Genomic DNA, 16,558 nt, shown 5'->3' on the forward strand with positions numbered 1-16,558 from the left:
CCCGAGAGGCGGTAGCTAGGTTGACAGGAGAATTCTCCCATAGACCTAGCGCTGTCTACACCATGGGTTAGGTTGGTTTAACTGTATTGCTCAAGGGACTCCATTTTTCAACCCCCTGAGAGATGTAGTTATGTGACCTAATTTCCTAGTATAGACTTGGCCTAAGTTTAGGAAAGTTCCTAGGCAGTGTTGTTCCTATCTCTGAGTTAGTGAGGTTGCACTGCCTTCTTCAGTGCAATAAGTATTGGTGCCAAAAGAGTGCTGCCTTATTCCATTTGAAAGAGGCCTGGGCTACACTAGAAAATTAAGTTTGTTTAACTACATGCCACAAGGGTGTGAAAAATCCACTCCCAGAGCAGCATAGTTAAGTCAACCTAACTCCCAGTGTAGAAGAAAGAATTCTTCCATCGACCTCCACTTTGGTCGAGCTGGATTAGCTACGCTGAGCCCTGGTCTACACTACAGAATTACTTCAGTATAACTACATTACTCAGGGGTGTGAATAATCCACACCCTTGAGTGAAGTAGTTATTCCGACCTACGTGTGGGTGTAGACAGCTCAGGAGAGCCTTTCCTGATGACATGGGAGAGCTCTCTCCCATCGGCTTAGAACAGGGATCTCAAACTCAGATCACCATGAGGGCCACTAGTACATTGGCCCGAGGGCCGCATCACTGACACTCAGGAGATGGAGCAATGCTGGTTCACAGTCCTCCCTCTGCATGAAGTGGAACAGGGATTTGAAGCCAGGTCTCCCACCATCTACCTGAGGTACCCTAACCACTGAGCTATACAGTATTCTGATGTGGACTCACTCCTGCTGAAGATGTTTCACTTTTATTCATTGGGCCAGAGAGAGTGACTCTCTAGCCAAGTGCTTAGCCCACTCACCTGCAAGACTCAGGGTCCAGTCCCCACCCAAATTAACATCCAAGTATTTGATGCAAAGTGGAACAGCTTCGACAGGGGAGAACTTGAGGGAGAATCCCAGAATACCCTGTAGCCCAGGTGGTTAGAGCACTCAGCTAGATGCCAAAAGACCTGCTTTCAAATCCCTAGTCCACATCAGGCCAAGTCAGGATTTAAAGGTGGGTTTCCCACCTTCCCAGTAAGTTCTCTAACCGCAGGGCTATTAAATGTGTGACAGTGCAGCTGGTGCAATGTTTTGTGCAACACAGGCACGATCTGAGAGCACCTACTGGATTAGGCCCTGCAGGGGAGATGGGCTAGGGGATTTCTAGGCTGGGACTCCTGCTGGGGCTTAGGTGCTGAGCAGCTTGACAGTGTCAAGCAGTGGGCACTTTTGCAGCTGCCCACTGGCAGAAATTTAGGTGACATGGCAACTTTACTGGCAGAAACGTCGGCCCTTCCAAGGTTAGGTTGCAGCTGAGCAGGTGTTTTGAGTCTCTAATTTTTGGACTTAGGTGTCCAAACTGGCAATTAGGCACCTAAACCCCTTTGAAGTTCTTGACCCAAACCCTTACTTCTACCCCCCGTTATTCTAGAGGAGCTCAGATGGGTCTTCCGAAAGTAACCCTGGAATGAATACTTGGCCCTAGAGACTGGATGTCAAAACCCCAGCATTCTTTTGTACTCAGCTCTATTTTGTACTTATAAAGAGCCTTTCAGCTAAAAATCTCAACAGTGAGTAGCTAAGAAAGTATTAGCTTCAGATCAAGTGCACAAACTGGGGCAGGCCTATCCTCTTTTTCAGATGGGGAAACCGATGCACACAATGTACATTGGCAGCCACAGGAAATAACTCCAGACTGTGTGTGTGTGTGGGGAAGCACGAGGTGCTTGGAGGGCTGCAGCAAAATAATTCCATGGGCCACATGCGGCCCGCAGGCCGCGTTATTGAGACCTCTGGTTTAAAGCATCTTCACCAGAAGCACTACAGTGCAAGTGTAAGTGCTGATGCAAGTTTCTAATGTAGACCTGCCATGAGGGAAGAACCCCTCCCGTCGGCATAGGCAGTGCAGCTGTGCTGCTGTAGGATTTCAAGTGTAGATAAGCCCATAGAAAGGAGTCCATGAAATAAGGCAGGCGCACTTGTCTCACCGACTGCACGTATTATGCATTATAGAGCTCTCCACTGATGTCTAGCAAATAGATAAACATAGCACAAAGTCTTTGTTGCTTTATTTTCCTTTGTAAAGAATGCACAAAATTAAATACAAAAGAATTCCAAGGTTGCAAAGTGAGACACGCAAAGGTCAGGAAATGATCAAGTTAAGGTTGCCAGCACTGCCCAAACTCAGTTCCTGTGCATGTACGCATTACAATACAGTCCCGATCCACACTGGATCACCTACTGTCTCAAAAGAAGTTCCTTCTGAATAGAACAGATTAAAATATGGTTATGTTTTCTTTAACCCAGATTTACAGACATATAGTAGGGAGTCAAACCCAAGGAGTTTTTGAGTAACACCTACTTCCAGCTGGTGACTGAATGACAATCAAAGCTCATGTTCTTATAAAAGGCTGTAGAACGTACTTGAGGTGGAGTGAAGTCTCACAGAGTCACATAGAATTTGGGGTAGTATCCTGAGACAGTTTGGAGAGAGAGGGTTCTCTGACTTAACATTTACAGATACAGCTGCTTTTGTTAATGTTCTGAAAGCAGAGCTGCCCTTGCAGGTATAACCAATACAGTGCTGTGTTTCTGAGTCTGCAGACAGCCTGAAACAATGACTCAGAGGCATGAACTCCCCTGCCTCTTAATCTCAATGGGATGTCAGCTCTACAGCCCAATGATGACACTTGGATGTCAACATTAACTGTCCCATTGTTGATCATTTGAGCAGATACAATGGAGAAGGGGTCAGAGTGAAGTAAGTGAAGTTGAATATGATAACAAGGCACTGAACAACTAATTAAATATAGGGCTGTCAAGTGATTAAAAACATTAATTGTGATTAATCGCACTGTTAAACAATAATAGAACACCATTTATTTAAATATTTTTGGATGTTTTCTACATTTTCAAATACAGTAACTCCTCACTTAACATTGTAGTTATGTTCCTGAAAATTGTGACTTTAAGTGAAAAGGTGTTAAGCAAATCCAATTTCCCCATACGAATTATGGGGGCGGGGGTTAGGGTCCAAGGACATTTTTTTCACCAGACAAAAGACTATATATACACACACACACACACACACACACACAATAAGTTTTAAACAAACAATTTAATACTGTACACAGCAATGATGATTGTGAAGCTTGGTTGAGGTGAAGTCAGAGGGTGGGATATTTCCTAGGGAATGCCTTATTATGATGAACTAGAACAGCTGAGCCCTCAAGGGTTAACACATTGTTAATGTAGCCTCACACTCTACAAGGCGGCACAAATGGAGGGAGGGGAGACAGCATGGCAGACAGAGACAGACACCCTATGTGTGAGAGAGAGATGTGCATTGCCCCTTTAAGTACGCTGAGTGCACTCTAAGTACATTGCCTTTTTAAGTAGATCAGCAAGTTGAAACAGCAGCTGCTACCAGCAAGCTCCCTCAGTCTTGAGCCCTCTCATGTCCCCCACCCCCACTATATGGAGATGGGGTAAGCGGGAGGCAGGAACAGGGGGGAGAGGGACACCCTGACATTAGCCCCCCGTACAGCAAGCAGGAAGCTCCTGGGAGCAGCTCCAAGGCAGAGGGCAGGAGCAGCACATGGCAGTGGGGGGAGGGACAGCTGAACTGCCGGCAATTGATAACCTGCTGGGCAGCTGCTGCACAGGGAACTTAGGGGAACGGGGAGCTGATAGCGGGGCTGCCGATCCACCCTGGTTCCAAGCCCCCACCAGCTAGCTGCAAGGGGCTGCTCTTCCTGCAAGCAGTGGACAAAGCAGGCAGCCGCCAAACAACGTTATAAAGGAGCATTGCACAACTTTAAAAGAGCACGTTCTCTCATTGATCAGCAACATAACAATGAAACAATGTTAACTGAAACAACTTTAAGTGAGGAGTTACTGTATACTAACTTCAATAACAACACAGAATACAAAGTGTACACTGCTCACTTTATATTTATTTTTGATTATTTTGGTTACAAGTATTTGCACTGTAAAAAAACAAAATAAATAGTATCAGGTAAATTGAAAAATACCAGTACTGTAGTGCAATCTCTTCATCATGAAAGTTGAACTTGCAAATGTAGAATTATGTAAAAAAACCTGCATTCAAAAATAAAATAATGTAAAATTTTGGAGTCTGCAAGTCTACTCAGTTCTACTTCTTATTCAGCCAAACACTCAGACAAACAAGTTTGTTTACATTTGCAGGAAATAATGCTGCCCGCTTCTTGTTTACAATATCACCTGAAAGTGAGAATAGGCATTCGCATGGCACTATTGTAGCTGGCGTCGCAAGATATTTACATGCCAGATGCCCTAAAGATTCATATGTCCCTTCATGCTTCAATCACCGCTCCGGGGAACATGCATCCATGCTGCTAACGGGTTCTGCTCGATAACAATCTAAAGCAGCGTGAACCGATGCATGTTCATTTTCATTATTTGAGTCAGATGCCACCAGCAAAAGGTTGATTTTTTTTTTTTTTGGTGGTTCGGGTTCTGTAGTTTCTGCATCAGAGTATTGCTCTTTTAAGACTTCTGAAAGCATGCTCCACACCTCATCCCTCTCAGATTTTGGAAGGCACTTCAGATTCTTAAACCTTGGGTCAAGTGCTGTAACTATCTTTAGAAATCTCACATTGGTACCTTCTTTGCATTTTGTCATATCTGCAGTGAAAGTGTTCTTAAAATGAACAACATGTGCTGGGCCATCATCTGAGACTGCTATAACATGAAATATATGGCAAAATGCGGGTAAAACAGAACAGGAGACATACAATTCTATCGCCCCCTCCCCCCAAAAGAGTTCAGTCACAAATTTAGTTAACACATTTTTTTTAACGAGCCTCATCAGCATGGAAGCATATCCTCTGGAATGGTGGCCGAAGCATGAAGGGGCATACGAATGTTTAGCATATCTGGCACATAAATACCTTGCAATGCCGGCTACAAAAGTGCCATGCAAATGCCCGTTTCTAACTTTCTAGTGACACTGTAAATAAGAAGCGGGCAGCATTATCTCCCGTAAATGTAAACAAATGTGTTTGTCATAGCAATTGGCTGAACAAGAAATAGGACTGAGCAGACTTGTAGGCTCTGAAGTTTTACATTGTTTTGTTTTTGAGTGCAGTTATGTAACAAAAAAATCTACATTTGTAAATTGCACTTTCACGACAAAGAGATTGCACTGCAGTACTTGTATGAGGTGAATTGAAAAATACTATTTCTTTTGTTTATCATTTTTGCAGTGCAAATATTTGTAATAAAAATAATATACATTTTGATTTCAGTTACAACACAGAATACAGTATATATGAAAATGTAGAAAAACATCCAAAATATTTAATAAATTTCAATTGGTATTCTATTGTTTAACAGTGCGATTAAAACTGTGATTAATTGCAATTTAAAAAATTAATCCAGAATAATTTTTTTAGATAATTGTGTGAGTTAGCTGTGATTAATCGACAGCCCTAATTATATATTTAATTACTACATAAAAGCCATATTCTACCCTTAATTGTGGGCGTGGGGGGGAAGAGTAGAGAGCCCTAAAATTATAGCCCAGCCCACAGACTATAATTAAAAACAGAATTCAGCCCTCTTCACCAAATAGGCTTGGCACCACTGCTTTAAACAGAACTACCAATTTCTTAATACAAGGTTGAATTAAAGGTTTATATAAACTATACAGCAGCTTGTCACTGTTTTATCATTATTGCTATAAATTACACATAAAATGATAATATTAATCTTTTGTTCAGTGTCTCTTTGAGAAATTACAGTCACATCTAAAGAAATTGTGACAGAACAGATGCAGTACAAACAAACCCAAAGTACCTCCTAATAGCTGGTTTTAATTAAAATCCTTTTAGAAGCAGACAATCTTATTTTTAACACAGGCAGAAACCTCTAGAGGTTTTATAGGATGCAAGTAGCTCACGATGGCAGGTCCCTTCCCCCAAAGTTATGCTGGCTTCGAATGGAGGGAACGCACAGGAGCCAAGTCTGCAAAGAGGGCAGTTGTGATGGTGGGAAATGGCAGAAACTTGCCCTCCACCAGGTAGCACAGCGTTAATAGTGGGTGGCACTGCTATAATGAAGGCATGACCAAGGTGGCTGGGAACACACTGATTCAGTGCACTCCCATGGAGTCCATGATGGATTTTAGAGTTGCCCAGACTGGCAAAAATTCTAGGGAGGGTGATGGAGGAAACAGTACCATGCTCCAGCCCTGACTACATCTGGTACTTTCCTGCTCTAGGCAGAGTGAATCTGGCTCAAATATGCCAAAAAAACCCAACTGCCCGTGATTTGAACTCTGTGCAGAACTCTACAGCTTACATCAGAATGGGAAAAAGCCTACATAACCGCTAGGTCCTGTGTTTGTTTTTACTGCTGCAATGCTCATGAAACTGAGCAACTAACACAGCTGTGAAGCCAAGCACAGGGAGGGCAGGTATGTGTGGCATTGTCAATCCACTTCAGTCCCTACCTGCAATATCCCCTACTCTTCCAATCTTCAACAGTTTTTAAGCAGAAACATCCTATTGTGCCCAAACATATGCTGGCTTCGTGATATAAACAAATGCCCTAATTAATTATTCTACGTGACCTAAAACTCAGAATTTATAGCTAGGTCTCTGACAGTGAAAGGCTAGAACATTAACCCAGTGTGTCATTCCAACTGGGGTGTTTCACAGGTCTGCCAATTATAGTCGAGGTACCGTATATGGTGGGGCACTGAATTGCACTTTTAAGGACTTACTTTCATTTCACTATGGAATGCATGTCTGAGTCTGCTTCTGAACATTAGTGAAACAGTGAATTTGTGTCAATTTCACTTAATTGTTCATTTTGAATTCATATAGTTTACAGAACACAACAGCAAAAATGTATTAGAATTCAGGAAAGCAATTTTGGAAAATAAAGGAATCCAGCCTGTGGGGTATGGAGGAGGGAGCAGAAGAGTTTTCACAAACTCCCTGAGTTTGTATCTTGGAGATTATGAACAAGAAGTGGTCACAGTAGGCAGAGAGTGATAGTGACCATGGATACTGAAGAGCCTACAATGTCAAAGACTGCAGAGTGAAAAGGATAAAGGAGTATAAGACAGAAGAAGAGGCTTTTAGACAATCAGCAGCTGGTCATTAGAGACATCTATAAAACCAATTTAAATGGAATAGAGAGGGTGTCATAACTATAAAGGGAAGGGTAACAGCTCTCCTGTGTACAGTACTATAAAATCCCTCCTGGCCAGAGACTCCAAAATCCTTTTCCCTGTAAAGGGTTAAGAAGCTCAGGTACCTGGCTGACACCTGACCCAAAGAACCAATAAGGGGACAAGATACTTTCAAATCTTGGTGGGGGGAAGGCTTTTGTTTGTGCTCTTTGTTTTGGGAAGTTCGCTCTTGGGACTGAGAGGGAGCAGACATCAATCCAGGTTCTCCAAATCTTTCTGAACAAGTCTCTCCTATTTCAAACTTGTAAGTAAACAGCCAGGCAAGGTGTGTTAGTTTATCTTTGTTTTCTCAACTTGTAAATGTACCTTTTGCTAGAGTGTTTATCTCTGTTTGCTGTACTTTGAACCTAAGGCTAGAGGGGGGTCCTCTGAGCTCTTTAAGTTTGATTATCCTGTAAAGTTATTTTTCTATCCTGATTTTACAGAGAGGATTTTTACCTTTTTCTTTAATTAAAAGCCTTCTTTTTAAGAACCTGATTGATTTTTCCTTGTTTTTAGATCCAAGGGATTTGGATCTTGATCCACCAGGAGTTGGTGGGAGGAAGGATGGTTAATTTCTCCTTGTTTGAAGATCCAAGGGGTTTGGATCTTGATCCACCAGGAGTTGGTGGGAGAAAGGAGAGGGATGGTTAATTTCTCCTTGTTTTAAGATCCAAGGGGTTTGGATCTGTATTCACCAGGGAATTGGTAGAGAGTCTCTCAAGGCTACCCAGGGAAGGGAATTAGCTTTGGGATGATGGCAGCGGACCAGATCTAAGCTGGTAGTTAAGCTTAGAAGTTTTCATGCAGGTCCCCACATTTGTACCCTAAAGTTCAAAGTGGGGAAGCAGCCTTGACAGGGGGTAAAAGCTAAATTATAGGAGATACATGGGGAGTTAGAAGAAGAACATAGAAATTGCCATTCCAGCCCCCAGAGCAGTGCTCTGTCTAGTTCAGTATCCTGTTACAGACAGTGAACAGTTCCAGATGTTTCAGAAGGTGCAAGAAACACATTAGTGTACAGTTGTGAAATAAACTACCCATAGGGGAAATCAGTCGCAGGTTGGCTTATGCCATTATACATAAGAGTGTCACATTCATTCTAAAAAAGAATTGTATCCTAGCTAATGTAACTAGAGATGTTTTTATTATCTGTATAACTGTCCAATCACTCTGAATCCTGACAAGATTTTGACTTCACTCTTGTGGCAGTGAGTTCCACAGGTCGGCTATACATTGTGTAAAATGATTATTTTCTTCTCTGTTTTAATTATGTTGCCTTTCAACTTCACTGACTATCCCCTTAACCTTGAATTATGAAACTGGGTATATTTACCTTCTCATTATTTTGTATACTTCACTGTCAAGTACACTCTTATTCATCTCCTCACTACACTAAGCACTCTCAATCTTTTCAATCTCTCCTCATGAAGAACCTTCTCCTGACTGCTAATCCTTTTTATTGTCCATCCATTGTCCCTTTCCTTTGAATACTTCTTTTTTGAGACAGGATGACCAGAACTGATAAGAGTATTCTAAGTGTGGGCACAGATAGATTTGAGTAATGGCATTATAATATCTTCAGTATTATTTCCTCTCTCATTATCTATACAGCCTAACACTGTTTGTTTGTTTGGAGGTTTTGTTGTTATTTTTTTTATTTTGACAGCTGCTACACACTGAGCAGACCCTTTCACTGACCTTTACACAATAATTCTTTCTCCTAAAAGTTTGTTAATTTAAAAATCAAGGTTGCATAACTAGACAGCTTGATTGGTGGGACTGGAGGGGAAAAAAAGGGAGGAAGGAGAAGTGTTTTTTTTTTTCTTCTTCTTCATGTTTAGGAAGGAGCAGATAAGGAGATAGAGAAAAAACAACAACTGCACTTTATCCTATAAACTTTTAAAACTGTAACAGATCAGAAAATATTTAAACTAATCAAATATAAAAAAATTACATGAAAACTATACAGATTTCCTGGGCAACATCCTGATAATAATTTAGTACAATATAAATCTAGAGCAACTCAATCAAAACCAGTAGAATCACTCCAGATTTCACCTGTGTGAGACAGTTCTGGGTCCTCTACTCCACATTTTTCTTAAGACAGAAAGAATAGACTGGATCTGCATGAATTCAGAATAATATACTATAGATGGACTAGTTAAAATACTCAAAGTATTCCAGTCTTCCAGACAGACTAAATATAAAATGGGAGGAGTAATTTTCAAATGATTTTTTTTTTTTGAAAACCAAATAAAAAAACAAGCCAAAAATCTTACATTTGGCCCTCTTGATCCTGGAATTCTGGGTTCACTCAACAAACTGATGCTCCCTGATCCTTCCATGTCCTATAGTGAAAGAGGAAAGAATCATAGAACATTATATTTTACACTCAAAGCCATTTTATATCAGGACTTCCTCTTGAATCTTAAAAAGCAAAGACATTGAAGAAAAACCAAACATACTTTAAATTCTTCTCCAAAACCATTTTTCTATCAGTTCACTGCTAAGTATTAGAGGTGAGCTATATTCAAATGTGGGAACAGCACCTTGATCCTTTGTGCCAATCGAGAACCTCGCAGAGCGATAGGTTTGTCAGTTTATCAACCTTCCGCATTATTTCACATTCAAAAAACAGGAGAACAGAGCGAAAGTAACTTTCCATTTTCAAGAGTACTTTGTACTACTTTAAATTCTGGTGTAGGATTTGTGTTTTGTCATTTAACTATCTCATAGCATTATGCTGCTTTGTATAGCTGTGTGTACTGTAATTACTTTTCAAAGCTAAATTGCTTAAACATTTATATCTGTTCTGGCAAAGGAGGCTCTGGAGGCATTTTGCCAAGCAGCCTAATTGTGATTCAAGAACTAAAGTTATTTCTTCCCCTCACAATTGAACATTGGGCTCCTGCCTGCAATTACTGTGGATGCAAAAGGCGATTCACATGGATCACTGAAATGAGCATGAGCTGAGAACAGCAATGTCCATACATGGGGAAAGGCTCTCTGAAGCAGAGGGCAGATCTCTATTACCGGGAAATGTGCATTTTCTTTATATACATGCCAATTCTTTTACAACAGTGGAGGCTGCAACACTCTTTCTCAAGCTGTTTCTACCTCGCTTACACACCACACCATCAGGGCAGAAAAGTAAGGCTGAATGCTACAGAGCCTTTTTTTCCTTCTTTCTACAAACTGTAAGTCAAAGTGCATCAAATATCAAATGAAATATCTGTTGTGATTACAAGCTTTGAACTGTTTAGCTGTCTGCTCACTTCCCAAGGTGAATGCACTTGTGTTGCATGTTCCTTTACCTTGCCTCCGTTGCGCTTTAATTAGTCTCCTTGTGGCAATATTTTTCCATCAAAGAGAGTGCCTAATGCCTGTTTTATATAACACACTGTCATTTTTGACACTCATGTGTTTTTAATAGGTTTACCAGGTACCTTCTGCAATACAGACTGTTCTTTTGGCAAGCACAAGGGCCTGCAAACCCGGTCTCTTTCTTTCCCCAGTGCAGCTCAGCTTTGGCACATAATTAATAACAGCTGCTATCAAGTGCTGAAAGCAATGCTTTGCAGAAGAGACATGCTCAGGGCAATAAACAGATTGCCAACCAAACGCTAGCATTGCCCTAATGAAACTGGCATACCAACTTGAGAACAGGCACAGCATTGTCTTCAGGTGGCAGAAGCAGGAATCAAAATGATCATGTAGGATCAGCAAGTCTATTCCTAGATGGGATTTCCATCTAGAAATGGGGAAAGGACAATCATCCTGATCTTCCTGGCTTATGATTAAACAAATACAGTTCTGCTATTCCAGCTCAGAGCTGGCTGGCCAATTTATGTTGTTGGAACCAGCCCTTCCTACGCCTCTGTATGGTGCCAATGCAATGGGGCCCTGATCCTGATTATCTCCTGCAATTCTGGCAACTTCACACCACTCAGACTTAAGGGGAGCAAAATGGCAAAATTTGGCCCTAATTGGCTAGCTGCAAATTCCCTCTGCACAAGAGACCTCTCAGCTGGGCTAGAGGGGCAAAGCTGGCTTCTATGTCAACTACCCAGGGGCTATGGTGGGGGTGGGGCAGAGCACCCCCACCCTTTACCAGCTCTCCAGGGGTTGATGGTCCTAGTTCCTAGCTGGAGTTTCTAGTTACCTGACATATGTTGGGGTTTGGACCATGGCTGGCCATAACTGGCTCCTAACTGTCCTCATCCCCTCCTGAACCAAGTGGTTCCCTGGTAACAAATACAGTGGTGCTCCGTAAAAACAAATGAATTACTTGAGATATCTACTGGCCAGATTCTGGTATCTTTATTTTGGTTTAGTAGCACCTTAGTCCATGAATAGTTACATTGACTTCAACAGAATTACTTGGGGAGTAAGGTGTGAATAAGGGTATCAGAATTTGTCTTTGAATAAGCACTGGCAGTTATATAACCTCCATATTTAACATATTCTATGTATTTCCTAGAGTAAGTATAGGGAAGTATAAAGGAACAATGCAAACACCGAGGAAACCATATTTATATATCTCAGACAAAACTGGCAAGTTCTAAAGGTCCCCACTCTATCCTGGATAACATATTTGCAATTGTCAGCCAAACACTGTTTATTCCTCGCATAAAGTTAATCTTGGTTACTGGTCTGATATATATTATGTCCCATACAGAAAAAAATTAGCTAGAGAGCCTTTCTCGAACTGACCAGCCAAACAGTAGATGAAAAACACAAACAGAGAGAGAGAGGGTGACCCATACATGGGCATAGATGGAGGTTAAATGCCAACCTTTTAACCTTAGCAAAAATATGGATGTTTAAAACCCTACCAAAGCCAGATCCTCTACCCCAAGTCTGCCAGAAAGGGAAGACAGAATTTATCTCAGTATGTTTCACTCACAGTGCTGAGATTCAGCTATTTTTCTACACTATGAACTGTTTTCAGATAAAGGACTGAACTGAGCCCCAGGTGAGTTCAAATTTTAGAACAGAGGAGGCACTATATGCATAAATAAAATGTAATGTCTCAATTTTCAAACTTCATTTGTTTGGTTTTGTGAGAAAATGTTCCTATTGAGGATTACACTGCATGAGGTCACTACCAAATTTCTGCATTTTGTGTCTTTCAGGCTTACATAACTGACCTGCCTAAACCAAACTTATGGCCTCTACAATGATAGCATGTGAAAACTGGCACGTTAAAGCAGAACCTGAAGCTCAGGTTTAATGTGCAACAGCAGCTGTCATCATATCTTTAAGTCTACTCTATAAATTATTTACACACTAAAATAAACTACTAAAGCGGTTGTGAAAACTGTGTGATAAGAGTTTTATCTTATAGCACAACAACAATTCTGTTGTTGGCATTAAGATCACAGAATATTTGTATAAAAGTAACTTAAAGAAAGCAATCAGCCACGAACAATAATTACGGCCAAAGAGTTCCACTGAGATAAAAACAGTGAACAACTTATCTGTAGATTGGGAGAAAATAAAGTAAACCTGAAGAGAAACTTTATGATCAAACTTGTCTTAAAGATAGACAGGAAAAGCGTTAATGAGCATGCTGTCCTTCCATTGAAGCCAATAACTTTGCATCTACAATTAACCCTTTTAATAGAAGAGCACCTCAAATCCAAACCCATAGCCTGGGCCAGGTGGCCCCGGTGGTCCAGGTGGTCCTTGAGGTCCAGGCTTTCCAGGCTGCCCATCAGCACCTGCCTGGCCTTCTGGGCCTGGTGATCCAATATCTCCAGCATCTCCCTAAAGCAAAAGAGCAACAAATGATTTTACTTAACAATTATAACATATAGATGTGATTACAGGATTTGTTTGACTGAAAATTAGGTTCACTGATTTAATTAGGTTGCAGAATAATAATCTTCTGGACTTCTTCCACCCAAGGATCTCAAAGCACTTTTCAAAAATTATTGAATTAAGATTTGCAACATCCTTGTGATGTAGGGTTCACTGCGTTTTATAAATGGGAAATGGAGACAATGAGAGGTGAAGTCATTTGCCCCAACAAAGCAGGTCAGTAGCCAGAGTTGGGAATAGAACCCAGGTCCCCTGAATCTCAAGCCCCAGGCAAAAAAATATTGAAATATTACAAATATTCATTTTGTTAATCTGCTTTATCTTGGCTTTCTTTCAACTGTTTTCAGGAAGCTTTTGATAAGCAGAATACAATGCCAAACTATGTGTGACACATTATACCTGAAGGATGTTGTTATGCTATACTTCAAAATAAACAAAGCTTGATCCTTTTACCTTTGGGCCAACTGCACCAGGAAGACCTTGATCACCCTGTAAAATAAAACCAGTGTCAGCTAATTGAACAGGATTAAATGATTTAGGTATAGAGAACACAGATATATGCTCTGCTTAATTCAGGTTTCAGTGAATACCTTTGTTGTTGAATTTATTGAGGTCATAATGCTGGTTTATAATAAACATTAAAGCTGCTGGTTAAAAAAACCAACCTTCAGTTGAGTAGTTACATCTGCAAATGACTAGCGCTTCCAGTGTGGTTTGCAGACAGGAAGCAATCTAGTATTTTGATTATTGCAGCAGGTTTTAGAGGTTTGGCCCACACAGAATCAAATATCAAGGATGAAATCTTCACCTCATTGAAGTCAATGGGAAAATTCTCATTGAATGCAATGGGAGCAGGATTTGATCCCAACCAAATTGTAAGTATGGCCCAGTCAAAGAATGCTAACATTGCTACAGATGTTTTTATGGTTCCACTGTGGTAATCTAGCAACCTGATTTTCTTATACACACTCAATCTGTGACAAATCTCTGTTTGAAAGAGATATAGGAACCTTAATAAACAAGCAGAGTTCCTGTATTCGGTGTTCTCTGAATGGCACAGGTCAGACACTGCAAATGTCAGCCTGCCTATGTACTCTACAATGGATTGACATCAATCTGTTCTCCTACCTCACTCTCCTTTCACTGAAGCCTCTCTCACACTCTCCATCTCTTTTCCTTGCCATTCTCTTTCTATTCAGTTTACAGAATAGCCAGAAACCCAGAGTATGAAAACAGCTGGTTTTTTTCCATTCACACTAACTGAATTAAGAGCAATACATATAATAGTTGGCCAAATACTATAGCTCCTACACAAACAGACAATGGACATTTTGACCATATGAGCCCTCAACAGATAGAGTAAGCACCAATGATAAAACAATAGCAGACAACTAAAGAATGATTTGTTAGAAAAAGGAACGACAGGAAGCAAGTAAAACTACTCTCGACAGGTGGGAATGGATTTGGCAGACTTGATGGTGCTGCTGTGCACTGACTGTTCTTTGAGCAACTGCGGCGTGCAGAGTGCTTCATTTATAATTTAATTCTTATCAAATACATACAGTGTGGAAAATAGGTTCTGAAAGACAAGACAACTGGCCTTATCCCTCTTTCTGAGGAATGTGCTCTGAATGAAAATGGCTTTCTTCCAATTAACCCCTCTCCCCTCCAGACTTTCACCCTAAAATCTGAGATGGAGGTTAATTTAGTTTACTGTAACCAGGCATCTTTATTCTTCTCAGGACCCTCCCATAGGAACTGATCTTGTCCTACTGAAGGCAACGGGAACTTTGCCATTGACTACAAAGGACACAAGATCAAGCCCGGAGCTCTGGAACAAGGAACTTATTTTAACTCTCTCTGGTCCATGTTGGCTCGGTGTGGGAATCACTGGAATAGCCACACAGAGGGGGCCCAAGCACCCCATTTGTACCACAGTACTGCCAACCCTAAGTATTTAAAACTCGTGAATCAGCCTCAACAAAATCATGAGACTGGCTTAAATATCCTGAGATTTTTTAAAGAAAACATTGGGGTTCTTTTTCTTTGCCTTCTGTTTTTGAGCCTTTAGGGTGCACTTAGGTCCCATTTTCCAGATTTTCTCTGCAACAATAAGGGCCAGAAACTTACTTGATTTTAATGAAAACAGAGATTCTCATGCAATCACTTGACTCCAGTAGCACAAGCTTTAAGAAAACACCAAATACTGCAACACTCATGACAAAATTGCAAATGTAGGCAACATTAGCACCATATAGGTGGTTTACACTGGCCCTCACCTGGGCCAGGGCAGAAGGAGAAGATGAGAATGGACTATAGAATCCACAATTTCGTAGTTCCAGTGACCCTAGCGCCCCACAAAAATGCAGTGGAAGATCCACAGCAGGGAGCTGTGCTTCAGCTATAGGCCACTCTTGGCTGGAGGGGTGGATTTCACCCGCCCCATGTACTTCACTTGCATAAACCCAATTATTACTCTGCCTTTCTATGGATGAATTAAATGGAATTGTTGTATATTATCTATTGAAAAAAACAGGACTGGACACAACAGGACATTATAAAGTTGTTCAAACAGCCATTTGAGATGTTTTAACAAGCATTAGGAGCTGGATTCAGTAAACTATTCAGGGCTTCCTGCAGCTCAGAAGTGACAAAGATTTTATGCAGAACTCGGACCTTAGATTTTTAACTTACTTTTTCTCCTTTCTTTCCAGGAGGGCCAACCATTCCATCAAGTCCAGGATGTCCTTGGGGCCCCTGCGAATGATAGTAAATATAAGCACCTGCCCCAATTACAAAGAAAATACCCTGCCCAAATGACTTTATTTGAACTAATACAACTTAAAAAAATAAACTCTAATATGCCTTAGTAACCTTCTACTCTAGTGATTTGTATTTCTGAGTCTTCATTTCTGACGTGTTGGTCTTTATGCAACTGAAGAGTGACACTAATACTTAATGAGAAACAAAGTTCATGTAAGGACTGAGATTGCTTGCTATTATGGTCGTGATTCTGCTTTTCTTGCAATCAACAAGCGGTTTAAGTATTTGAGGAGTGCAGGATCTGGTCTCATGTCTACTTGGAAATGTTGGCATCTCTACTTCACGGGCCAGATCCTGGATCCCAGCTCTTACCCCTTTCCACCACAGTGACAGTGCCAACGGGGTGGAGAGCCACCCTAACAGGGCACTCAGGAATTCCCCTGACGTCAGGGAATCGTTGGATGGCACTGGTAAAAAGCCCATTTAAAACTTTTTTTTTAATACAGGAAATTGGACAGAAAAAAACCGATAAGCAGCATTCCTGAGAGGACCGTGGCTGTGGCCACAGTGGAAGAGGATGAGGTTGGAGTGTGCAACACTCTAGCCATCTCCAGCTGGCAGAGTGATCATTCTAGCCAATATAATGTAGAGCTTCCCTTAGCCCTTTTCCCAGT

At 41.1% G+C, this 16,558-nt stretch overlaps 1 protein-coding gene across 10 annotated transcripts in view; it reads right to left on the minus strand.

The window, feature by feature from the left end:
• Positions 1-16,558, minus strand: part of COL15A1 (collagen type XV alpha 1 chain) — a 299,045-nt gene that overhangs the window by 83,590 nt on the left and 198,897 nt on the right. For all 10 annotated transcript variants that reach the window (XM_054018685.1, XM_054018687.1, XM_054018686.1 and 7 more), the window contains 4 exons: positions 15,816-15,878; positions 13,575-13,610; positions 12,933-13,067; positions 9,578-9,646 (listed from right to left, as the gene is read on the minus strand). In XM_054018685.1, the coding sequence (XP_053874660.1) occupies positions 9,578-9,646; positions 12,933-13,067; positions 13,575-13,610; positions 15,816-15,878 (303 nt within the window). The remainder of the gene's footprint in view (positions 1-9,577; positions 9,647-12,932; positions 13,068-13,574; positions 13,611-15,815; positions 15,879-16,558) is intronic.

This window comes from Malaclemys terrapin, chromosome 2 (genome assembly GCF_027887155.1).
Source record: "Malaclemys terrapin pileata isolate rMalTer1 chromosome 2, rMalTer1.hap1, whole genome shotgun sequence".
In the NCBI taxonomy this organism is placed as follows: Eukaryota; Metazoa; Chordata; order Testudines; family Emydidae; genus Malaclemys; species Malaclemys terrapin.